Source organism: Mastigoproctus giganteus, chromosome 6 (assembly GCF_048544385.1).
Source record: "Mastigoproctus giganteus isolate SK-2022 chromosome 6, ASM4854438v1, whole genome shotgun sequence".
Taxonomy (NCBI): Eukaryota; Metazoa; Arthropoda; class Arachnida; order Uropygi; family Thelyphonidae; genus Mastigoproctus; species Mastigoproctus giganteus.
Window position 1 is genome coordinate 190,430,564 of NC_143580.1, and position 27,350 is coordinate 190,457,913.

A 27,350-nucleotide genomic window follows, 5' to 3' on the forward strand; every position below is an offset into this window, starting at 1 on the left:
TTTTCTCCTCTTCTGTTATCTCAAAGACCTTTGTATTATTTACTCGAGTCAATTTTTTCTTTTATTTTCTTATATCTATATCAAATGTGTATCTTACCATTCTGTGATCACTTCCAACATTTACCTTATTCAGGACAGTAACATCATTCACGATATATCTTCTGTTAGTGAAGATGAGGTCAATTTCATTAGTTGTTCATCCATTTGGGCTCTTCCATGTCCACTTTCTGTTCACCCTTTTTTTTAAAAAAGTGTTGATTACTGAGATTCCTCGAGATTCTGCAAATTTCAAGTCTTTCACCTCTTTCATTTCTTTCACCAATTCCAAAATTTCCTATAGTTTCCCTTTCTACGCTGTTTTGTCTCTTTCCAACTTTAGCATTGAAGTCCCCCAAAATGATAGTGTAGTGAGTTTTCTGTTCATCTAGAAGACTCTCAATTTCGGTGTACATTTCTTCAACGTCTTCATCATCATGGCTCGATGTTGGTACATAAATCGTTATAACCTTTAGCTTGTAGCTCTTAGAAATCCTGACTAGTAGTCTTGACACCCTTGGTGATGTGCTTTTGAAATCCAAAATGTTGTTTTTTATATCTTTATGGACCAGAAAGCCAACTCCACCTTCGCTCCTTTCACTGTTTCCATTGGTGTACAACAGATTTCCACTTGATAAACTTATAAGTGATTCATTTCTTCTTCTTGTTTCAGCCAAACCGATGATATTCCAATTCACATTTTCTAATTCCTTTTCCAGCTCTAATATCCTGTCTTCACCGATGAGTGATCTTACGTTGTAACAGTCCAAGTTCAATTTCCGTGCATGGCAGCCTGGTCGTACCCAGAGATTCTTAATACTCTCTGCTTCCGCTCTGATCCTCTCACTGCCTTAAGAGGGGGAGTGTAAGCTGCTTGGGACTGAGGGCCATTTGTTTCGCTGTGCTGTCACGTGCTGGAAGGTTTGGTCTTTTCCTCTTCACGCTGACCAGGCGTCTTGAAGAGAACCACTCTACACGTTCGTTGCCACCTAAGTGACGTAACAGGGCTTACCATCGAGAAGGTGTGCATGAGCAGATTTTAGGGAGGCAGGCCAACTGGAATTCTCCTAAATCTTCTGAGATAAAGATATTGGATCCATCAGTGTTTTAGACTGAGTGTCTCATAACACACAGAATGCCTGTTCCCCTCTAAACCCCTTCTAATAAACAGTCATCTGTAATTCTGAAATCACTAATTTCATATGATTCAGCCTCACTTACCCAGCATTTTCTCAGCATGGAGGGTCTTCTTCAATAAAGATAGATGCAGAGTACTTGTTCTAGTCATACACAACATCAGCTGGGTTCTAAGACTACGTCACATCAGTGTACAATGGTCCAATCTGATTCTCTTTTTTCTTTCTTGTATTCACATAAATGAAAAATTCCTTGCCCTTATTCTTTGTTCTCTTAGCCAGTGCTTTCTCATACACAGCCTCGGCCTCTCTAACCTAATTTGTTGTACTATTACAAATCAACTTGTAGCCGTTGTAGGCTTCAGTATTATTCGTTGCTTTGTGACTGTCCCTTGCTATCTTTTTCTGCTTTATTTGATTGGCTAGCTCTGCATTTATCCATTTTAGCATCCTCCTCCTCCAGTATTTTCTTAATAGTATTTGTATTCGTGGCTTCTGTGATTTTTGCTTTAAAGGTATTTCATAATTCAAGTGTATTCACCCTCACTCTGCAATCTGCCAAATTAATAGATGCCATATAGCAGCTTAAACTGTCAAAGTCCCTTCTTCTGAAATTAAAGCCCATCCCTTTAACTACTGCAACATCTTTCTTCATTTTCCAACTGATGACTGCGTGATCACTACCTGCCAGTGGTGGTTGTATTTTATGCCCTCGATGTCATCTGATTCTTAGTAATGATGAGCTCAAGAATATTCTCACCCCTAGTTATCTCTGACAGGGAGTGTCTTATAATAATAATAATAATAATAATCTACAAATAATAATCATCTAGTTTATTTAAAAAAATTTTTCCCAAGGTGAGTTTCCCCTCCCACTTATTCCAATCAATCTGGGTCAGATTGAAGTCACCCATAATAAGACATTCGTGCTTGCTTGCCCATTCCATTTGCATGTAAAGACTTGTTGTATTCTTCAAAAGTGACAGTGTGTGGATCTTCAAATGTCCCATAACAAGGCACTTACACATCTATTCTTCCATTCTTTCTGCATCTAGATCGGTGATTCACTTAAGTCACCCCTTGGAAACACTCTATTCATAGCACACCTAAAGTGCAATTTCCATCAGATTGATTAGTGTATTCCATAATCTGGTGGCACCCTGATTCAGAATTTTTTATATGGAGTCTCTCATCATGCACCATGCAGTTTTCTGATAAGTAACATACCATGTTCATCATTTTCCTTTGTGCTTTACTACCCATCTCACCCCAGAATCAAGTGTTATTTAAAAATCTCAGTGAGTTAAAAGGAAGGCATTAGTTAAATATCTCAGTGAGTGCACTTTTACACACACACCTTTTAAATATATAATTTATTTAAAAGGAGTCTGTGTAAATATAAATATATTGTATTTATATTTTTATATTTATAAATATATTGTATTTATATTTATATTAAATACAAGGTTGTTAAAATTAAAGTATCCCTGTGTAGAGGGCACTGGTGTCTCTCATCATACACCTTGCAGTTTTCTGATAAGTAACATACCATGTTCATCATTTTACTTTGTACTTTACTACCCGTGTCGCCCCAGAATCAAGTGAAGAGAAATTGACAACAGGTACAATAAAGAATGTGCTCGCCATTTATTGGAGAAAAAAATTTGTCACTGTATGGTGCGTAACTATCTTAGTTATGATTATGCAAATAACGTAAGTTATTGCCACAGTGTCACTACTCAGCTCTACTGTACTGTATAAAAGCAAAACAGCCTCTTCAAAATCATACAGTAGATGTTTGCCTGCACTGCAGCAGCAATGCCAACAACGTTGCAGGAAAAGGTACTTTTAGTGAAGCTATACTATCAGAACAGCAACAATGCAGCTATCAGAGAATTCCGCCATCAGAAGTGCATAAAGTGTGGACCTACGACTGTTTATGCTGTTTGCAAAATGATTGTGAAATTTGAAGCGACAGGACATCTTGGTGTTCAGCCAGGTAGAGGTCAAAAATGAGTGGACCCCTCTTGGGTTGAAGATATGGCAATGGCTGTCGTGGATTTATCAAGTCAATTTCCACGTGGTAGCGCAAGTGTGCTAGCTGTTTCTCATGAAGTGGACATGCTGTATTCCACTCTAAGGCTAGTAATGGGTCAGGTATTGTGGTACTATCCTTACAAGATGCACATGCTAAAGCATGATGATGCAGATATTTGTTTCACATATGCACATCAGTTTCTGGCGCGAATGAGAGTGGATATCACTTGGCCATGGAACATCCTTTTGAAGGGATGAAGCCCACTTCTGCTTAAATGGACAAGTGAATACGCACAACTGTCACATTTGGGTAACAGAAAAGCCTCGGTTTATCCAAGAAGTTCCATTGCATTCTCTAAAAGTGACAGTGTGGTGTGGATTTACGGCTACATTCATGATTGGGCCATATTTTTTTGAACAGGTAACACCGACTGGGCCCCACACCTGTTCCATCAGTGGACAGTGATATGAAATTTTAGCAAATTTTGCAATACCAGAGCTGCAACAACTTGGGTACCTTCAGGATACCATATTCATTCAAGATGGTGCGCCACCCCACACCCACTGTTGTGTCCAAAGATTGCTAAGGCAACACTTTACAGATAAACGGGTCATCAGCTGTTGTTTCCAAACATCTTGGCCACCCGATCACCGGACCTCACCCCATGCGACTTCTGGTTATGGGGTTTTTTGAAGAATCAGGTGTTATCAAGAAGGATGTCAAACTCTGGCAGACCTGAAGGACAGCATTAGACATCATGTGCTGGCTATTCCAGTTGACATGTTACGTTCTGCTGTAGAAAATGCTGTTCTTTGAATGGAAACTGTCGTTAACCAAAATGGAGGACACATTGAACAATTGTAGTGCTTTTCAAGTAATTTGTATTGCCACATGACAAATTTTGTAACTAATTTTTTTTTCCAATAAATGGCGAGTGCATTCTTTATTGTACCTGTTGTCCAAATTTCTCTTCAGTACGAGCCTTAAAACTCACTCCAGAGCCCTCTACATAGGGATACTTTAATTTTAACAACCCCGTATATTGTACACATTATAGTGAAGCATATCATTTTCTATTTCTGAATGATACCAAGGTTTTTTTTTTGTTTCCCCCCTCCCCTATTATCTCAGTATTAGCTGTCCCAAACAGGAGTTAACATTCATTCATTTTATTGATAACACTTCTGATATTGCTATAGACATGGTTTTACATCCTGTGAAATAGCTTCTTTCCCTGTTATTAGCATTAGCATTAGTAGAGGCATTTGATGCAAGAAAGCAAGCTTATGCAGCATCAGCCAAAAAAAAAAAAAAAAAAACCCCACTTCCACTTCACCCCTCTGTTTGTTCAAAATACCTGTCCAGCTGAGCCTTAAACTTATTTAGGCTATCAACCTCCACCACAAGGGATGGAAGTCTGTTCCACCAACCAACCACCCGCTGGCTAAAGGCAAATTTCCGCACGTCTATCCTACATCTGTCTTTCCCCAATTTGAATTTATGCCCTCTCAGGTGATTTTTCTGAGCTAGAGGAAGAATCCCATCAGCATTGAGCATGCTTAAACCATTCAAGGCTTTATACACCTCTATCAGATCACCTCGCTGGTGCCTAGTCTCCAGACACTGTAATTTGCAAAACTTAAGCCTTTCTTCGTAAGAGCACCTCTTTGTTCCATTCACTAATCTTGTTGCCCTTCTATGTACTCATTCCAGCAGCTCTACATCCTTCTTGAAATGAGGCCTCCAGACCTGTATACAGTACTCTAGGTGTGGCCTGACCATTGCCTTATACAATGGAATAATCACCTCCTTATCCCTGCTGGAAAAATTCCTGTATATCATTGACAATACTCCATGAGCTACTCTTGCAGCCCGTCTGCACTGCTCAGAGAACTTCATATCTGCCTGCACAACCACCCCCAAATCCCTTTCATTCTCTACTACTGTCAGTGTAGTACCACAGAGTTGATACGTTGCTCTCGGGTTGCTGTTTCCCATGTGTAGTACTTTACATTTGTCAATGTTAAACTTCATTTGCCACCTCTCAGCCCATCTGCTCAACCTTTCCAGATCCTGTTGCAGCAGCATAGTGTCAGTAGTGTCCTTGACAACCCTGCCAACCTTTGTATCGTCTGCAAACTTGGACATTAAGCTTGATATACCATCATCAATATCATTTATAAATACAGAAAACAATAATGGACCCAACACTGAGCCCTGAGGGACTCCACTAATAACATTAGTCCACGATGAGCAGTGTCCATTGATTACCACTCTCTGTCTTAGCTTCCTGTTCATTTAACACGTTGCCATCCTGAGAAAGTCTTTCCATATAGTGTTTTTGGAAGTGGATAGTTTAAATAAATTTAACAAGAGGTTAGACAAATTATTGGAGGAATGGACAGAAGATGTGGATGCTTCCTTTCCTAAATTTGTCACTACTAATACCAATGTCAGAAGAGTTTTTGTGGTCCCCATTCAAGAATTCTTGATATGTGTGTAATTGATACTTGAGTCTGCATATTTGTACAGATAAACAAACCCAAGTCATATCTGTATTAGCATTAGCATTAGTAGAGGCATATGATGCAAGAAAGCAAGCTTATTCAGCATCAGCCAAAAAAAAAAAAAAAAAAACACACACCACTCCCATTTCACCCCTCCGTTCGTTCGAAATACCTGTCCAGTTGAGCTTTAAATTTGTTTAGGCTATCAACTTCAACAACAAGTGATGGACGTCGGTTCCACCAACCAACCACCCGCTGGCCAAAGGCAAATTTCCGCACATCTATCCGACATCCGTCCTTCCTCAATTTGAATTTATGCCCTCTGAGCTGATTATTCTGAGCAAGATGAAGAATCCCATTGGCATTGAGCATGCTCAAACCATTCAAAGCCTTATACACCTCTATCAGATCACCTCTCCGGTGCCTAGTCTCCAGACTCTGTAATTTGCAAAACTTAAGCCTTTCTTCGTAAGAGCAACCCTTTGTTCCATTCACTAATCTTGTTGCCCTTCTCTGTACCCGTTCCAGCAGCTCCACATCCTTCCTGAAATGAGGCCTCCAGACCTGTATACAGTACTCAAGATGTGGCCTAACCATTGCCTTATACAAGGGAATAATCACCTCCTTATCCCTGCTAGAAACATTCGTGTATATCATTGACAAGACACCATGAGCTACTCTTGCAGCTTGTCTGCACTGCTCAGAGAACTTCATATCTGCCTGCACAATTATCCCCAGGTCCTTTTCATTCTCCACCACTGTCAGTGTAGTACCGCAGAGTTGATACGTTGCTCTGGGGTTACTGTTTCCCATATGTAGTACTTTACATTTGTCAATGTTAAACTTCATTTGCCACATCTCAGCCCATCTGTTCAACCTTTCCAGATCCTGTTGCAGCAGCATAGCGTCAGTAGTGTCCTTAACAACCCTGCCAACCTTTGTATCATCTGCAAACTTGGACATTAAACTTGATATCCCATCATCAATATCATTCATAAACACCGACCCAACACTGAACCCTGAGGGACTCCACTAATAACATTAGTCCACGTTGAGCAGTGTCCATTGATTACCACTCTCTGTCTTCTGCCACTCAACCATCCCCTTATCCATAGCAGCAATTTGCCTCCAATGCCACACTGCTCCAATTTGTGCAGCAGTCTTCCATGTGCAACAGTATCAAAAGCCTTTCTAAGATCCAAATATATAATATCAAAGTTATTCCCTGCATCCAGTTCTTTTGTGACTACATCATAGTATCCAATCAAATTGGTCAGGCAAGACCTGCCCTTAACAAAACCATGCTGCGTCTGAGCTATAACTGAATTCTTGTCTAGATGATCCTGCAGTGCTTCTTTAACCAGTGCCTCCATTAATTTACCTGGAACAGAAGTTAAACTAACAGGTCTATAATTACTTGTGTCAGCCTTTGATCCTCCTTTGTGAATTGGGGTTACATTTGCACATCTCCAGTCTATGGGTACCTCCCCTGAGTCCAAAGAAGCTCTCATAATTATGGCTAGGGGCTTGCTTACTTCCTTTGCTGCCTCCTTTAACTGGATAGATTCCATCCACCCCAGGTGCCTTTTTTATGTTTATCCTCAACAATCTCTCCTCCACTTTCCTCTCAGTTATTACAAAATCATCCAGCTCACTGCCAATGTTTACTTTACCTACATCATTCTCCTTCCTGAATAACTCCTCATGCGTGAATGTAGATGCAAAATACTCGTTTAAATTGTTAGCCACCTGAGCAGGATCCTCAACTGTTGAACCATCAATATCCAGTGGACCAATCTGATTCATCCCTTTCCTTCTTGAGTTTAAATATGTAAAGAACTCTTTTCTGTTTTTCTTTGCATCCTTTGCCAAGGATTTTTCATAGTCTGCCTTTGCCTGCCTAATCTCCTTTGTGACTTGGTTACAGACCAACTTATATCTATCATAGGCTTCCATGTCACCCATTAATTTGTATGTATCCCATGCATTTTTCTTCTCTGCCACATGTCTCATTAGTTCATCTGACAACCATTTAGGCCTAAACCTTAAACAATATTTCTTAGTTGGTATGTAAAGCCTGGTAGCCTCCAAGATTAGTTCCTTGAATGCCTCCCATTTTAAGTTTGCTGTTGGTAACATCATCAGTTGGTCCCACTGTATAGAATTTAAATACTGTCTCAGACCATCATAGTCGCCTTTACGAAAACAAAAACCCTTCCCTTTACCTATGATGGTAGTTACCTCCTTGAGTAAATCCCACTTCAACACACTGTGATCACTGCCACCTAGTGGTTCATTTACCTGCAGATTCTTAATGCATGAAGAATCACTACTGATAATCAGATCAAGAGTATTGCTCCCTCTTGTTGCCTCACGAACATGCTGATGTAGAAAACAATCATCCAATAAATCCACAAATACCTTGCTAGTGTGCGAGTGACCAAACCACAAATTCCAGTCAATACCTGGGAAATTAAAATCCCCCATTATAAGACTCTCTGATTTACTGGCCCACTCTATTTCCCTGTACAGTTCCTTATTATACTCATCAGAGTCATTAGGCCTATAGCACACTCCTACTCTCAATTTTGATTTCCCTATGCTTATGTCACACCAAACTGACTCGACACTGCCCTGTCCATCGATGTCAACTGGCTTCACTTCCTTGGACTTTATGTGTTTCTTCATTAATAGCATAACCCCTCCTCCCCTCCTGTCCTGTCTATCCTTTCTATACACATTGTATTCCCCAAATTCCAGTTCCGCATTACTTATATCTGTGTGACACCACGTCTCTGATATCCCAACAATATCTGCCTTTGATGTTTTGAGCAATACCTCAAATTCATCAAATTTATTTACCAAACTCCTAGCATTGGTGTACACGCAGGTATACATGCACCTGTTTCTATTCTTAGCTACCCTAACACAACCCATGTGTTTACTTGTACCGCAATGACTCCCAGCAGTCTCTGAAATATCCTGCATCTTGTTTTTCAGGCTTCTGCTCATTTCAATAGAAGCAGTGCAAGAATCACTTCCACCTCTGCCAGTGGCTACTGTTAATCTATTAGTCCTTGTATCCTCCCCAACTAGCAGTTTTCCGACCCACCTAACGCTGCCTCGACAGCATCAGCAAAAATTCTTGCACCCTTTCTATTTAAGTGTATCCCATCCCTGTAGAAGCAATCTCTCCTGTTAACAAGTACAGTCCAGGCTGAAAAAAATTCTACCCCTTGAGCCTTGCACAATCCCTCCAGGGCCGAATTGATCGACAAGGCTCTCATCATATACTCCCTCCTATCGTGTCTGGGCAGAATTGCAGACACTTTCAAATTCAACCCTAATTCACGGCTTTTTTTCAACAGTGACCTGTACTTGCTAAGTAATTCCGCCGGTCTCCTACTCTTAATATCATTAGTGCCAACGTGTACAACTATATCACCTTTTGTGCCCTTAAAAGATGATATCCGCTCTACAACGTCATCAACCTTTGCCCCTGGCAGACATACCCTGGTCCTATTCCACCTATCCTTTTTACAAAGCATGTTCCCCGTTTCCCTGACAATAGAGTCACCAACAACTACTAGTTCCTTTGGGACCAGCGCATTCTGCCTAGGGGGCTGCCTCTGTGTTGCCTGATGACCAAGTGCAAGCTCTGGCGTTGATGTGGGCAGCTGAGAGCTTGATGGGCCCCTCAATTTATTTCCTTCGAGGGCATCCACCCTGTCCTTCAAGCTCTCATAAAGGCCCATAACAACGCTGAGTTGTCGCCTGATTTCCTTACACTCCTTACATCGTGCACACACAAAGACATCCCCCTTGGCAGTATCATGTCGCGTACCCGACTGCTCCGTAAACATCAAGCAAACAGTGCATTTTAAAAGACTATGATTCAGAGGGCAACTGCCCCCCTCAGTTCTCCCCTGAACCACAGCACTCCCATTAGCTTGAGCCTTTTGCTTTGCTGCTCTGGTCAGAGTCATGATTCCGATTTAATTCAATTATTGATATTATTGATGTTCCTACTGACTAGCAGTTTCTCTGGATCTCTAAGGCCCCCTCAGTAACACTAACAGAAACACTTGCACCAACTTTGTTGAAACATATTCCACATCTGTAAAATAGATTCTTTTACTTACTAGGGCAGCGCCCATGCTGATAAAATCTCCCTACCCTTCCTCAAATCCTCTGCAAGGCTTCTGGTTTTATCAACAGCAACCATCATCCATCAGAGGCTATACAGGAGTGAAGCAAACTTGAAATTAATAATTAATAATATTGCAGAATTTTTATTATTATTAACAATTATTATTATTATTATTTCTATGCACCGCAAACTTCCTTGTATTTGAGTGTTTTTCGTCAAAATGTGTTTCAAATAGTCACTTTACAAAAAATGATATTAATATTAATAACAATAATAGTAATACATAACATCAAATTTTAAAAAAGAAATTGAATAGAAATCAGAACAATACCACAGTGAACAAGACAGGTGGGCATAATTGTTAATTGGTTTATGCAGCATAAGCTTGTTTTCTTGAATCGTATGCCTCTACCTAATGGTAATCACATGATTTTTTTTTTTTTTTTTTGATTTGGTAGTTTTTGGCGCATCGGCTTCTGTGGCCATATTGCACCTCCCAAGGTTTTTGCAGTACTTTGATCCAAGCCCGAGGCGGGAATCGAACCCGCGACCTTTGGGTTGCCTGGCAGGTACTTTACCCACTCGGCTAGCCCGGTCGGCCGTAATCACATGCTCATCATTGAGTTCATCAAATTATTAAATAAATATATACTTATTTCTCCCATGTATTAGGACTTGAAAAAATATAATTATCATTTGCAAATTAAATTTTTCTCATGTCTGTCATAACACAGACACACTGTCTGTGTTATGTTGTTATTATTATTTTGAAATCTGCAAAACTATATTCAGTGGTCTCTTAATGAAATGGAAGAAAGAATAGTGGAATACAACTTGAACCTCTAAAATATAATTATACTTTGAATTTATATATACTTGTGAATTTATATTTATAAAATATTAGCATTAGTAGAGATATACAATGCAAGAAAGCAAGCTTATGCAGCATCAGCCAAAAAAAAAAAAAAAAAAAAACCGCTCCCATTTTACCCCTCCCTTTATTCCAAATACTTGTCCAGCTCAGCCTTAAATTTATTTAGGCTATCAACTTCCACAACAAAAGATGGAAGTCTGTTCCACCAGTCAACTGCCCCCTGGCTAAAGGCAAACTTCTGCACATCTGTCCTACAACTGTCTTTCCTTAATTTGAATCTGTTCCCCCTCAGGTGATTATTCTGAGCAAGAGGAAGAATCCCATCAGCATTGAGCATGCTCAAACCATTCAAAGCTTTATACACCTCAATCAGATCACCTCGCAGGTGCCTAGTCTCCAAAAACTCTAATCTGCAAAACTTAAGCCTTTCTTCGTAAGAGCAACCCTTTGTTCCATTCACTAATCATGTTACACTTCTCTGTACTCGTTCCAACAGCTCTACATCCATCTTACAATGAGGCCTCCAGATCTGTATACAGTACTCAAGGTGTGGCCTGATCATTGCCTTATACAAGGGGATGATCATCTCCTTATCCCTGCTAGAAAAATTCCTGTATATCAATGACAAGACACCATGAGCTACTCTTGCGGACCGTCTACACTACTCAGAAAACTTCATATCTGCCTGCACAATTACCCCCAGGTCCTTTTCATTCTCTACCACTGTCAGTGTAGGATCACAGATTTGATACGTTACTGTGGGGTTACTGCTTCCCGTATGTAGTACTTTACATTTGTCAATGTTAAACTTCATTTGCCACCTCTCAGCCCATCTGCTCAACTTTTCTAGATCCAGTTGCAGCAGCAGCGTACTGTCATTAGTGTCTTTAACAACCCTGCCAACCTTCATATCATCTGCAGACTTGGACATTAAACCTGATATACCATCATCACTATCATTTATAAATACAGAAAACAACAATGGACCCAACACTGAACCCTGAGGGATTCCACTAATAACATTAGTCCACGAAGAGCAGTGTGAATTGCTTGTCACTCTCTGTCTTCTCCCACTCAACCATCCCTTTATTCATAGCAGCAATTTGCCTCCAGTGCCATACTGCTCCAATTTGTGCAGCAGTCTTCCATGTGCAACAGTATCAAAAGCCTTTCTAACATCCAAATATATGATATCAAAGTTATTCCCTGCATCCAGTTCCTTTGTGACTACATCATAGTATCCAATCAAATTGGTCAGACAAGACTTTCTTAACAAAACCATGCTGTGTCCGAGCTATAACTGAAGTCTAGTCTAGATGATCCTGCAGTGCTTCTTTAACCAGTGCCTCCATTATTTTCCCTGGAACAGAAGTTAAACTAACAGGTCTATAATTACTTGTGTCGCCCTTTGATCCTCCTTTGTCAGCTGCTTCCGTAGCCAGGTGGGAAGGAGCAGCAGTGCATAGCACACGCTTCTTGATTAAACCGGTGTTCGAGCCCATCACCACCAAATATGGAAAGGTCAGGGAATGAACACCGCATATTCACGGAGCAATATGGCCTTAGTTGCTAATGCTCCTAAAAACCAAATAACAAATAACAATAACCTCCTTTGTGAATTAGGGCCACATTTGCACATCTCCATGTCATGGGTACCTCCCCTGAGTCCAAAGAAGCTCTCATAAGGGTTTGCTTACTTCCTTTGCTGCCTCCTTTAATATAACTGGATAGATCCCATCCACCCCGGGTTCCTTTTTTTATGTTTATCTTTAACAATTTCTCCTCCACTTTCCTCTCAGTTATTACAAAATCATCTAGCTGACTGCCATAGTTTAATTCACCTCTGGCATTCCTCTCCTTGAATAACTCCTGTGTGAATGTAGATGCAAAATACTCATTTAGTTTATTAGCCACCTGAGCAAGATTATCAACAGTTGAACCATTAATATCCAGTGGACCAATCTGATTCATCCCTTTCCTTCTGGAGTTTACATAGGTAAAGAACTCTTTGCTGTTTTTCTTTGCATCCTTTACTAAAGATTTCTCATAATCTGCGTCTGCCTGCCTAATCTCCTTTGTGGCTTGATTACAAACCAATTTATATCTATCATAAGCTTCCATGTCATCCATTAATTTACATGTATCCCATTCATTTTTCTTCTCTGCCACATCTCATTGGCACCTCCGTAGCCAGGTGGGCAGGAGCAGCAGTGGTGCATAGCACATGCTTCTCGATTAGACCTGGGTTTGAGCCCGTAACTACCAAATGTAGAGGATGCGGAAATGTCAGGGAATGACCAATGCATATCCTAGGAGCAAGATGGCCTTAGTTGCTAATGCTCCTAAAAACCAAATAACAAATAAACAAAAACAAACACATCTCATTAGTTCATCTGACATCCATTTAGGCCTAAACCTTGAACAATATTTCTTAGTCGGCATGTAAAGCCTAGTAGCTTTCAAGATTTATTCTTTGAATGCTTCCCATTTTGAATTTGTTGTTGGTAACATCATCAGTTGGTTCCACCGTATAGAATTTAAATACTGTCTCAGACCTCCGTAGTCGCCTTTACGAAAGCAATAACCCTTCCCTTTACCCCTGATGGTAGTTACCCCTTTGAGTAAATCCCACTTCAGCACACTGTGATCACTGCCACCTAGTGTTTCCTCTATCTGCAGATTCTTAATGCATGAAGAATAACTACTGATAATCAAATCAAGAGTATTACTCCCTCTAGTTGCCTCCCGAACATGCTGATGTAGAAAACAATCATCCAATAAATCTAATGTCCCGTACCTGATTGCTCCACAAATATTAAACAAGCAGTGTATTTTAAAAGGCTGTGATTCAGAGGGCAACTGTCCCCCTTAGTTCTCCCCTGAGCCACAGCACACCCGTTAGCTTGAGCCTTTTGCTGTGCTGCTCTGGTCTGAGTCATGATTTCGACCAACCTTCCTATACTGAAATTTGAATAAAATTTCAATTTCAGTACAAAATTATAACCCTAAACTTATATCCCAATGCAGTTATAACACTATATATATATATATATATATTTTTTTTTTTTCAGTATCGAGTATTATCTCCGAGTTTTGTTATATAACATCTGTATGAAGTTATGTATTAATTAATAATGTTACCTTCGTAAAATGTAAGTTATATATATTTAGTTAAGAAAGTACAATTTAATTGACAATGAAGTTTAACAAGATTAATAAATTTTACTGATTGATTGATAATATTACATACTAGGCTACGATATCTAGTACGTAGTATATAAATTTACAAAGTTGAATTTATATAAGGAATATGCCGAAAATGTATAGAGACATTAAATAACCAAAGGTTATTAGCCACAAGTTATTTTAGCAGTAAGTGTAAAACAGAAGAACAACAACCACTGCTAGGAAGAAATTACTAAAGAATGTAATTGAAGATGACAGCTACTTTGCCTTCAGTTGGTTGCTGCTGCCTAAGCAGTAGCAAATTCTTACAAAGAACTGTAGGCAGTTTGTAAGTTTTTTTTTTGTTCTACCACAGATAAACTCTAAAAAGAGATTGCAACAATGGTACTAAATTAAATTCTGTATTTAAATTCTAATATTTCTAGGTCTTTAAATTTAATAAAGCCATTAAATTTAGAGGTTATTTATTATTAATACATGCAGTGAAGTGTTTTAATTTTTTAATTCAACTGATTTACAGTATTGACATCAGAGCTTGTCAGTTCTTAAATTAAAAGACATTTAGTTTGATATGTGATGAATATTGAGTTCTGTTTGTTTATATATATATTCATGTTACTTAATTTTTGAGTGCCAATGTATTTAAAATTGTTTGATTAAAAACTTTAAAAATAGTTTTGTTTTCTGACAGGTGCTCCAGAAAATATTGAAAACAGGATACAGCATTCCAACTTATATAGATTAATTTCTGCATACCGAGAACATGGGCATAAAATAGCCACAGTTAATCCCATCTTTGGAGCTCCAATGCAGTAATTTTATTTTCTTAAAAACATTGTTACTATTATTTTTTTTTTCCTGTAATTCTTTAAGTTAATTAGTTTTTCCTGTGATATCAATCTCTGTTTCTTATAATATATAGTGAGTGCCGCTTATTGTGATCACATTAGGTTTATGAAAATTGATAACATTAAGTGGCTGGCAACATTAAATGCAGAGAATTTTTTTTTTTTTTTTTTTTATGAAATATAAAAAGCTTTTAATCTTACTGATATTTATTTATCATCCAGCATTGTTAATATAGTGTTGTATGTTCTGAACTACAGTATAAATACTTTTTAACTGCTTTCAGCTTTGAAATTCAAAAATTACAAAAAAAAAAAAAAAGAAATCAGCAACTGCAAAAAAAACACATTAGGAACATGTTGACCTATTGTTCAAAAAATCTCTCCAATGTTTAAAATCCTTACCAATCAAATTTTTGAATTTTTTTTTCTGGTAGGTGAAGAGCAGAACTTTATGCTGAGAGCAGAACAGGCTTTGCCTTTGTACTGGTATCCCCATAAATGCTGGTATGTATCCCCAAATTTGCAAAGAGGATCAAAGGGTGACATGAGTAATTACAGACCTATTATTATCAGCCATATGGTGCAAGGAAGCCTGAGGCTTATGCTGCACCAGCCAAAAAAAAAAAAAAAAAATTCCCGAGTTACCCTGAGAGAGAGAGAGAGAGAGAGAGAGAGAAGGGAATCATCAAGAAAGAGAAGAATGATGATATCCAGCTCAGGACCCTGGGTATGCCAAGCCCATACTCACCAGATGTGAGCCCCTGGGTAACTTCTGTTCCATGAAAAATAATGGAGTCACTGCTTAAAGAAGTAATGCAGGACCAGCCAGACAGGAGTGTCCTTCAGTCACGGCATGGCTTTTTTAAGGGGCAGTCTTGTCTGACTAATTTGATTGGATACTACGATGCAGTCACAAAGGAACTGGATGCAAAAAATAATTTTGATATTATATACTTGGATTTCAGGAAAGTTTTTGATACTGTTGAACATAAACGACTGCTTTTCAAATTGGAGCAGTGTCGCATTAAGGGCAAGTTACTGCTATGGGATGGTTGAGTGGGAGAAGACAAAGAGTGGTAATCAATGGACACTGCTCTTCATGGACTAATATTATTAGTGGAGTCGTCCCCCCCCCAGGGTTCGGTGCTGGGGCCCATTGTTGTTTTGTGTATTTATCATTGATATCGATGAAGGTATATCAGGCTTAATGTAAGTTTGCAGAGATACAAAGGTTGACAGGGTTATTAATGACAGAAATAACAGTATGCTACTGCAACAGGATTTAGAAAAGTTAGGGAGATGGCCTGAGAGGTAGTAATTGAAGTTTAACATTGAAAAATTTCAAATACTGCATGTGGTTAGCAGTAACCCCAGAGTGACGTACCAGCTGTGTGGTACTGCACTCAGGTAGTGGAGACTAAAGCTGTGCAGACAGGCTGTTAGGACAGCTCATGGAGTTTTGTCAATGATATAGAGGAATTTTGCTAGCATGGATAAGGTGATTAACCCTTTATATAACAAAATGGTCAGGCCACATCTTAAGAATTGAATACAGGTCTGGAGGCATCATTTAAGGAAGAATGTAGAGCTGATGGAATGGGTACAGAGAAGGGCAGTAAGATTGGTGAGGGATACAAAGGGTGTGCTCTTACTAAGATAGGCTTTCATTTCTGCAAATTTCAGCATCTGGGACTAGTACCTGCGAGGTGACCTGATTGAGGTGTTTAAAGCTTTGAATGGATTGATCTTGCTCACACTATGCACATGAGGGGTAGTTTACCCCCCCCCCCCCATGTGCATAGTGGTTGAGTGCAGATGTGCGACGTTACGTTCTGCTTGATTGTAGAAGGCAGACATTGATCAGCAACGACTTTGTGGATTTTTTGGATTGCTATATTTAGAATTTCAGAAAGACATGTAATTTAATTCAGGTAAGAGTATTGTTTGTGATAGATTTACTTATTTTTGCATTTTTGAGCATGTTTTTGCACAGCACGATCCTACCATTACAAACCTTGATTTGCTTCCACCTCAAAGGCTCAATAATCTTGATTATATCACAGTTAAAACTAGTTATACTTAGCTTATTTTGGATGGGTAACTTATATATAATGATAAATCTAACATATATTTAGAATCAAAGATAGTTTCCTTTATCCATAGCGATTTTCCTGCCAAAACCCGAAAATCTTGTTTTCGTGTTTCTTGGGTTCTAATAGAACTAGACTTACAAAAGTTACGTTAAATCATTCCCCTCAACCTAGGAAGCAATACTACATTGATGACATGACTGGAGAGGACCAGAATTTAGACAATAAAATGTAAAAATCTGGAAATAATCATGACTCAGATACGGAAGATATCCCAGAATCTGAAATTAGAATTTTAAGGGAGGAAAACCCTCTAATAATAATGATACAAATAATGAAGACCTAGATATATGTCCCCCAAGCTCCCTTAGTATGAAAAGGGCCAAAAAAGGCAGAACAATGTTGAAATCAGAGAGATAAAAGAAAATACTGAACATATAGGCTATAAAACAGAAGAGAAAATATTTCAAGCTATTAATGAGATTAAAGATCCCATTAAACAGATCAAAGAACTAAAACTATATTTAGAAGACTTTCTCCACAAACAGACTAGCAGAATAACATCTGCAATAAGACTGTAGATTAACTGCTGGACTGGCTTGGAGCAGAGAGGAATTGAATACAGAAAACAGAGTACTAAGATATAAAGTAGAGACTGTGACTGAAGAAAAAAATAATTATAAGGAGTTGAACACCATGTTACATCCAAGGAGCAAGGGCAAACAAAACAGAGATTACCCAACCCAAACTGGTTAATAAACCAAAGGAGACACCCAGGAATAAGGACACAAATATAGTTATTTTAAAAGCCAGGCCTGAATCAGTCTACAAATCTAGTGAGGCAGTCAAGGAAACTGTAATAACCCAACTAAAGCCATACCTAAAGGATTGATATTAAAATTAATAACATGAGAAAAGTGAAAGATAATGGTGTTCTACTGGAGGTAGCAAACAAAGAAGACCTAACAAAGGTGGAAAGAAACTCTGAAGTCTTAAAACTTGGACCGAAATCAAAAGGGAAAAATCCAAACATTCTGTTATTTTACATTATAGAGTCTACCCCTGAGAAGGAACTTATGACTGATATATACTATAAAAATTTCAAAGACATAATGAATATAGATGAATATAGTTAGGGAAGGACATTACATGGTTGTTATCCTCAGACCTGATCGCCCTCAGACCTGAGGGTGGTCAGCAGCATGGTCTGATGATGGGTATCGGCAAGATACCTGAAATGTTACCCAGTTGTATATATTAGTTTAGGCTATGCTTAAATAAAATATATATTAATAACTCTACATGGTATAAGAGTGGTTAATTATACATATTAATAATTCTTAATGAATATAGATGAGTTTGTGCAACAATTTCAACTCAAAAGAGCCACAAAGAGCCAGAAAAATGGCCAGCTGAACATCATAGTAGAGATTTCACCCAAGATTTGGAAGTACCTACAAGGACAGCAGTGAATCTATGCTGGCTGGACCAGCCATAGATTTAGGGGTATTTTCCTATACAAAGATGCTACAATTGTCATAAATATGGCCACACTACACTGCCAGAGACTGCAGGCAGAAAGTCGAAAGCCTCTGTCTGTGGCCACTGTGCAGGCCCTGGCCACGACTACAAAAACTGCAAATAGTCTGGCAGCACGGCTGCCAAACTGTTGACACAGTATCAGGAATGATAAATGCCCCTGTTATAGAAAAATGATAAACTAATACAATCTCGGACCAACTGGCCCGAGATTGCATGGGCCAGATTGAAAACATTAATGTGACTAGGGCTCTAAACTTTGTCCAATTGAATGCTCAAAGAGCAATAACAGTTGTTGATCAGATTAAACTCAAATTAGAAGAAAATGATATAGATATCCTGGTACTCCAAGAATCCTACACACATATGGGTAGAATTCAAGGACACCCAAGAGGCTATAAAATCATAGAACACACCTCAGGTGTGTTCTATGATTTTATAGGTTTGTTCTTAATAGTAGTTAAAAACACTGATCTTACTGTCACAAAGGTGAGTCACCTCTGCTCCCCAGTGGCAGTGTGTGCACATGTCACCAGTGCTGTGGAACAGTTTTATATTATTTCATTATATTGCAGACTAGATGACAATATAAATCGCACTATTGAATATCTACAAGTAGTTACAGATTTGCTACCTAATGCTAACATTATTGTGTGTGCTGATATTAAATGCCTGCCAACCTTATGGTACAAGGTCAAGGTGTGTTTGTTTCAATTGTGGTCTCCAGGGTTTCCCCTATATGCAGCTGTAGCATCTGAAAAGGCAAAGGCTGGCAAGTGAATGTATGTAGATGTGTAAGTATGTGTCTTGTTATGTTGAGTGCCGGCACTGGTGACTTCGCAGCCAGGGGACCAGGTGCCCCCTACCCCCTGGGGAGGTTGGATAGAAGATAAGGGGAAGAGATAGACCTCCCATGAAATAGAAGAGAAAAGTTTACAATAGTTTATAGAGTGAAAAAAAAAAACTAATAAAAAAAATAATAAAATAAAATAATAATAATAAAAAATAAATAAATAAAAAAAAAATCAATAAAAAAATAATCAATGAAAGAAATAAAAATAAATAAATAAAAAAAAAATTTAAAAAAAGTACCTATATATACTATATATACTAAAAGTACCTATGTTTACTATTAGCTAAGTGAGTACAATCACCACTCCTGAGGAACTTAATCAGAAAATCCAAAAATATAAATAACACTTCATTACATTAATTAACACTATTTCAAAATTATTACTATTAGGCCACAGCAACCAGACACACTTGTCCAGTCATTATACAGGACTCAACCACTTTGCCTCTTAATAACACTATTATTATCTGATCCTACACTACCAGATTTCAACATTAAACTCAGAAGGCAAATGGCAAGGTGCTATCTATGTACAAACATAGATAGCACCTTGTTCGGGTTTAACAATTCAATATCATATTTACAACATGCATAGCTGACTTTTCCTCTGTACACAAAACCGCTATCAATATCCTTATAAGTCACATCTTCACAGGAACCACACTCGGCTCAAGAACCACTAACACAACCAACAGACAACCTCTCTTCTAAATCTACTAAATCCAATTTTATATTTATAACAAATAATCTACAAAACAAAACATCATTACCATCGTGGAACCAACATATTTACTTAATAAAAGAAAACTAAGGACTTATTTACAGAAAACATATTTAATGGACAAAAAAGTATATTAGTTCTTGTCCTTGAACACAAACTCTGGATTACTTGGCATTACTCTTTACAGATCAACCCCAATTAGTCTCTTCCTACATGCAAACAATTTATCTGCAAAATTAGAAAAATCTAGGAAATTTTCTTTGTTGTTGACAAAACATGGTAGGTCATTTTCATTGTACACTTCTGTAAGAAGCTGTAAATTATTTCTTAAGTCTATATAGAGATAGCAGTTAAATATTAAATGCAACATGGTCTCAGGAGCACCACACTTACACAATGGAGAGTGAACAATTTGGAGTTCAAGCTGCCATGCCCTATCAGAAGAAAAGATACATTCACACCTGGGAAAAACCAGGCTGACTGTTGCTTGGTAAATTCTGATAAGTTAGGAAGTAACTCTACCAACTTCTGTATTGGACCAATGCAGAAGTTGGTAGAGTTACAAGTTAATTGCCAACTATTAACAAACCCTCTTCTAATTCTACAATTATTATTCTTAGTTGGTATGTCTAAATTAATTGAATAATTTCTCACCCTTGCAGGCAGAGCTTTCCGACGATAATATTGTAAGTAGCGGTACATAACTTCATATTTGATAGGAAGTTTTCCACTCAATATTTGGAGTGCCATTGTCGAAACTGTTCTGCAATTTCTTGTGATTGCAAGAAGAAAGAAACATTGTGCTCGAGTCAAATACTTCAAGACTAAACAATTATTAAAAAGATAACCCCATGCATCTGCAGCATAACAAATTATTGCTCTAAAAATACGCTCGTAGTATAACTTTAAAGTTGCTGGTTTAATTCCCCAGACATTTTTAGTTATTTTAATGATTTTACCAGTTAAAACTTTTATTTTGTTCAGCAAATTTCTTGCATGGGCTACAAAACTAAATCTATCGTCCTTCGTTATTCCAAGATATTTATATGTTCTCACAATTTTAATGGATTGATTATTAATTTTTACATTGGGGATCTATTCAGGTTCAAATAACCTTTCAAAAGCATTTGTTTAGTTTTGTCAATAGAAATCTGTAGTTTGTGCATGCTACACCAACCATAAGGTCTCCCAAGATTTCATTTGCATGTTCTTCTAGTTCCCTATGAGACTCTCCAAAAACCAATATGATCAAGTCATCAGCATATGCCGCCTTCAAAATTTTGTCGCACTGTTCCCCAAGCCACCCATCAAGAACCATATTCCAGCAGACCAGTCTTAGGACTGATCCCTGAGGGCATCCCCGAGTAACCGAACAGACACCAGAATAGCCACAAGGCTACAACCATGGAAATAATCAGAAACTAGATGATAAAGGGGAGCAGATACTTTGGCCTCCTGGAACCTCGCTAGGATGCTTTGCCACCATAAGGTGTCACACAAAGTGACACCTTATGGTGGCAAAGAGGCCACACTTTGAAGTCCACAAAGAGGAGGCTGAGGACATACTTGGAATCTGCATTTGAGACTGAATCCATTACAAACTTTATAGCATCAACAGTTGAACATGCTTTTGTAAAGCCAAATTGAGGGTTTACTTGTACATTTTTACCCTTATAATATTTCATAACTCTAGTTACAATAACCTTTTCTAAAACCTTGCCTAGCACTGGTAGTAATGCAATAGGATGATAGGTGGAAGGAACATTGAGGGGTTTGTTAGGATTTTTAACCAGGATTTTAAGATTGGCTTGCTTCCAGAGAGCTGGAAAAGCCCATTAGCCAAACAGGAATTAAAAAGATTAACAATTAGTTGTTGTTTGATTGTCCAGATTCTTTTTAATACTGCAACTTCAAGTAAATCTAAGCCTGGACATTTGTTATCCTTCAAAGAATCAATAGCTGTGCCCATTTCAAGATTATTAAATGGGTCCTCATCAGTTAATCCAGAATACATCAAGTGCTCCATCCTTAAATTTGTTTGTTCTGTATTCTCTGGTACACATGTCTTGGCAAATAATGCCATCCAATATTGCATTCATTGACTCTGTCCAAGAAAGAGTCTCTTGCCCATCAGCCAAGATAGAAGAACAGTCTCACCAGGGTGCAATTTCTCTGCTACAATTTTGTAAGCAAGTCCCCATGGTTCATCTTTTAGTGTTGATTTAACCAGTTGTTCCCAAGCATTCTTCTTTTCTCTGTAAATTTGATTAAAGTAGGTCCGCCTGGCCAGCTTGTAAAGGTCACCGAGACGGTCCACCTCACTCTTGCCCTATTATTTCTCTTGGCATGCTGATAATTACCCCAAGCAGTTTTCAATTCATTTTTCAGATTTGTGAGATCCTGAGACCACCAGTGCACATGATTCTGTTTCCTCTTTTTCTTTGTAAGAGAGTCATCAAAGACCAACCTTATTAGGTCATTTACAGCTTCCACCTTTCCATTGCCGGCAGTTGCCCGATTCTCTCAATGTTATCATCCATGGCTTCTACACACAGCCTGTTTTCAAAAGTTTTCCAGTTTGCACCCTGAGTCCTGTATCTTGGAAAATCGTATGAGTTCCTTCTTGCCATACAGCCTGAATCCATAACAACTTCAAACGTTATAGGGTTATGGTCACTTGCTGACCATGTAGTTCTAACTTGCCAGTTTCTTATGTTATATCCAAATGTAGAGTTTGACACCGTGATATCTATGAAGGATTGACCAGATGCTGAAACAAAAGTAGGGGGGGGTGCCCTACAGTGTTCCAAAGATGTAAGTTCTTAGTTAAAATTAATTCCTCTAATAACTTTTTGATCTGTAAAGAGTCTGTTCTATAATGTAGATGCAGCATTTGCATCCATACACATAATAAATCTTCTACCTGCCAATCTGTGGAGAATATCCTCTACGTAATTTAAGTAAGGCTCGATCTGTTGATGTTGTTGAGAGCATTGAAAATACAATGAAACAAAATACACCTGCCCAAATGTACCCTCCAGACAGGCACAGGCAGAATGTGTGGAGCACAAGCTTTTATTTTTGTGACAATTATACCTGGATCAACTATAACCAGGGCTGCCCAAACCCTGGCTACAGCATTCCTGCCACTTCCAGTAGTTTCAGTATTAGATTGTACAATTTTTGATGATAATGGTAATCCCCTTACAACTCCTTTATATGAATACACTTCCTGAAGGGCTAAGATTTGGATATTTTGGTCAGAGATTATTCTAGTTAAGGCATAAGAGACAGATCGACCTTTGACAGTTCAATTGCAAAACTTTAATTGGTTTGCTAATGTTATGATTTATATTGCGATTAAATGTAATTAGTACGAGGCTTGGTCACCTTGAATATACTCAGGACAGCCGTTGTCACGATAGGAACGATCTGCTTTCTTCTTGTGTATTTTACAGTTGGGATAAGTTGCAGGAGAAGCCTTGTTAGGACAAGACTCAATCTGGTGCCTCAGATTTGCACAGTGCCCACAAGTATATTCAGGTTGTTGGCAATTACTTGTAGAATGCCGTAACCAAGGCATTTAAAGCATCGAGATGCTATAATAAAATCCTTAACTCCATGTGATGCCCATCCAATATATAAACGATTACCAGTACTTAATAGAATTTTCCTAATGTTGGCAGGGGTTTCAGTGACCCAGTGAAAGTTATTCTTAATTTTAGACTTAATTTTAAATCTAACCTTGACACATTTTTTGAATTCATCATCTGTTATACTGTAATCGGCAAGGTTCTTATCATATAAATCCTCAAGATCAAGAAGATCTTTATCAGTGATCTCTTTATTAACGTCATATATTATAAGAGTGGGATTCAGTTTTTTAAAAAGATCCACATTTAAAATTCTGCTGAAGGCAGATGACTGTCCTATGTGCGAGCAATGCGACACCATTTTATCTATTCATCACATTTTAACCGTATGTCCACGTTTTAGACACGAGCGTGATTTATACTTTACCGTTTTTAGTCATCTGGCTGAGCCTTATACACTCAGTCAGATTTTATCTGACAATGACCATGTGTCTGCTGTTTTTAGCTTTTTAAAATCAATAAACATTTTTACTGCCATATAAAATTTAAATTTTATTGTTCTTTTCTATTGATTTATCTTTTATACTTTTGTTATTATTTATTTTGACATGGTGACCTAACTAGTTAGGTCACTGAAAGTTTAAATTTTTATTAATGACATGGTCTTGGCGCATTATAGCCTTAGTAGCTAATGCGCCAATAAAACCAAAACAAACAAACAAACAAATCCACATTTAAATTGTGATCCTTAAACTTACTACACTTTTTTAGTTTCTCAAGATCATTATTAGAGGCAGCCTCAATTACAATACCTCTATCTCTAACCTTTCTTATTGATTTTATCTTAATTCTCTTCAATTCTGATTTAAACTCCTTTGTCACCATTTGTTTTATCTCGTCACTTGTTTTGAGTTCACTTTTGTCATCAGCATGCACTAATACTGCATCTGGTTTGTGTCCTGGAGGGGATTGCACTCACATTAACCTGTTTGCCTACACCAGAAGCAGCTACACCTGCACAGCTAGCTGCTGAAATTTGAGCAGGCAATGTTTTACATGCAATTTCAGTTTTTAGCTTTCCATTCTCAATGGTTAGTTCAAGTAACATGCGTTCCATGGAATTCCATACCTTGGCAATCATGAAACGGGTAACCTTAGTCCCATTCTTAAGAAAGTCAAATAAACTATTCTTCAGAGCAAAAACGTAATCTAGAACAGCAGAGTCATCTAAATGGACTGTCTCATTATTCTGACCATTATCAGTTATGTTTGTCCTTTCTTGGACATCTGTCAGTGCAAGTGGGGGGAAAATGTTGCCCTAAAATATCAACAATATTGATAGAAGGATCCTGGAAATCCACCAGCTTAGTAAGATTATCAAGCTTTCTATCTTACCTGCAGTTATTTACACCGACTCTCTGTGCTGTCTATGCCATAAGGAAGAATTTCTCCTCTTCTCATTCTACCTTGAAATACATTAATTCCCAAATATTCTTCTCTAGTGTGCCAAATCAGTCAATAAGTTTTTGCTGAATCCCTAACCATGCTGGCATTCCAGGAAATGAAAGTGCTGACTTTGCAGCTAAGCATCCTTAACCCAATCTCTCACAATGTTCTCAAGTTATTTACACTGACTATAAGTCTGTCATTTACAGAGCATGCTATGACAACTGGTCACAGATCTGGATAAGTAATGCCAACAATAAACTGTACCAGATAAAACAGGATCCAGAGCTGTGGCTCTCAGGCTTCTGGGCGCCTCCGTAGCCAGGTGGGAAGGAGCAGCAGTGCGTAGCACACGCTTCTTGATTAGACTGGGGTTCGAGCCCGTCACCACCAAATACGGAGGATGCGTTAAGGGCAGGGAATGACCACCGCATATCCCGGAGCAATATGGCCTTAGTTGCTAATGCTCCTAAAAAACTAAAATAACAAATAACATCAGGCTTCTGACAAAACAGATGAGAGGAAGTGGTGTTGGCAAGACTGAGAATTGGACACAGAGTTGCAGACACTCATCATACCCATCTCTTCCTTTCTATTATTGGGTGGAGACCCACCCCATTGCTCACAGTCAACGTGCGGTCCGTCATTTTTGGCTGATTGTACCTTATATTCAACCATATGGTCGAATACTTTTCATTCAAGTCTCCAGGCTGAATGTCCCACATGATTTATCTCATACCATAGGAAATTATGCAAATGTAGAACTTTTAATCTATTTAAAACATATTGGCCTCTACAGGAGCATGTAATTTAACATCTATAATGATATGCTAAATAAATTATGAACAGACACAATTTGGTCTCAGTAGCCCTGGTTTTGTTAAATAGTCTTGACCAATACTTCAAATTCATCAAATTTATTTACTATACTTCTAGCATTGGTGTACATGCAAGTATACATTCACCTATTCTTATTCTTAGTTACCCTAACACAGCCCATGTATTTATTTGTTTCATGATGACTGCAATCAGTCCCTGAAACCCCCACCACCCCACCCTCCAGTCTGCTGCTCATTTTAATAGAAATAGTGCAAGGATCACCTTCACCTCTGCCTGCGGATACTTTTAATCTTTTAGTCTGTGAAATCTTCCCAAGCTAGCAGTTTTCCGACCCACCTAACGCTGCCTCAGTAGCATCAGCAAACCCCTTTGCACCCCTTCTATTTAAGTGTATCACGTCCCCATAGAAGCAGTCTCCTTCCTGTTAACAAGTCAGACCATGCTGAGAAATATTCGCCCCCATGAGCTTTGCACAATCATTCCAGGGTCTAATTGATTGACAAGGCTCAATCAATTCAACAAAAAACATAACATTTCCAGTGTTATGTTTTTTGCCATGCACTGATTGGAGGATGAATGAGCAGTGTGGCAAATTCGCAGAAATGAAGTGTTCTCAGTTTGTGCATAAGAATTATGTTATAAATCATGAATTATTACTATTTGCCAATGTGACTGAAATATAACATTAAATAACTTGTGCTTTGGAATGAATGGACAATATCGAAAATATACAGAAGTGAAATTTTCTCAGTTTGCACATAAAAGTTGTTTGTTTTGTGCTCTTTTTCATTTGTTATTAATCATGAATTATTACTCTTTGCTAATGTGTCTGAAATATAGTGAATTGCATACATTAACTAATTTAAGTTGAAGTACAATATAACAGTATCTCTGAGTGCACTATTTGTTTTTTATGTGTTCATTTAAAACCTTATTCTTTAAAATAGTGAAATGCTTTCAATATTTTATAGATTTCAGTAAAAAGAATCTTGTTAATTTATTGCAAAAGCTGTGTGTACGACTGTTCTTTTTCAAATACAGTGCAACCACAGTATAATGCCTGCTTGGGGAGAACGACTGTAACACCCAACATTTAATCAGTAAAATTTATTAATCTTATTAAATCTCAAATTTCATTGTCACTTGAATTGTACTTTAACTAAATAAATATAGCGACCTAGTTTTTCAAACGTAACATCATAAATTAATACATATAAGTTGACAGGGGATAAGAAAGTCATATAACATAACTCGGAGATAACATTTGATACCGAAATACATATATATATATATAGTGTTATAACTGCATTGGGTTATAAGTTTAGGGTTATATTTTGTATTGGAATTTTATTGAACTTGAATAGAAATCATGACTCAGACCAGACCAGCAAAGCAAAAGGCTCAAACTAATGGAAGTGTTGTGGCTCAGGGGAGAACTGAGGAGGGGGCAGTTGTCCTCTGAATCAGTCTATTGAAATGCACTGCTTGTTTGA

At 38.1% G+C, this 27,350-nt stretch overlaps 1 protein-coding gene across 4 annotated transcripts in view; it reads left to right on the forward strand.

The window, feature by feature from the left end:
* Positions 1-27,350, forward strand: part of LOC150084832 (2-oxoadipate dehydrogenase complex component E1) — a 608,625-nt gene that overhangs the window by 104,427 nt on the left and 476,848 nt on the right. For all 4 annotated transcript variants that reach the window (XM_090376637.1, XM_090376633.1, XM_090376636.1 and 1 more), the window contains exon 2: positions 14,619-14,739. In XM_090376637.1, coding sequence (XP_090232763.1) covers positions 14,735-14,739 — 5 coding nt within the window. In that variant the 5' untranslated portion in view covers positions 14,619-14,734. The remainder of the gene's footprint in view (positions 1-14,618; positions 14,740-27,350) is intronic.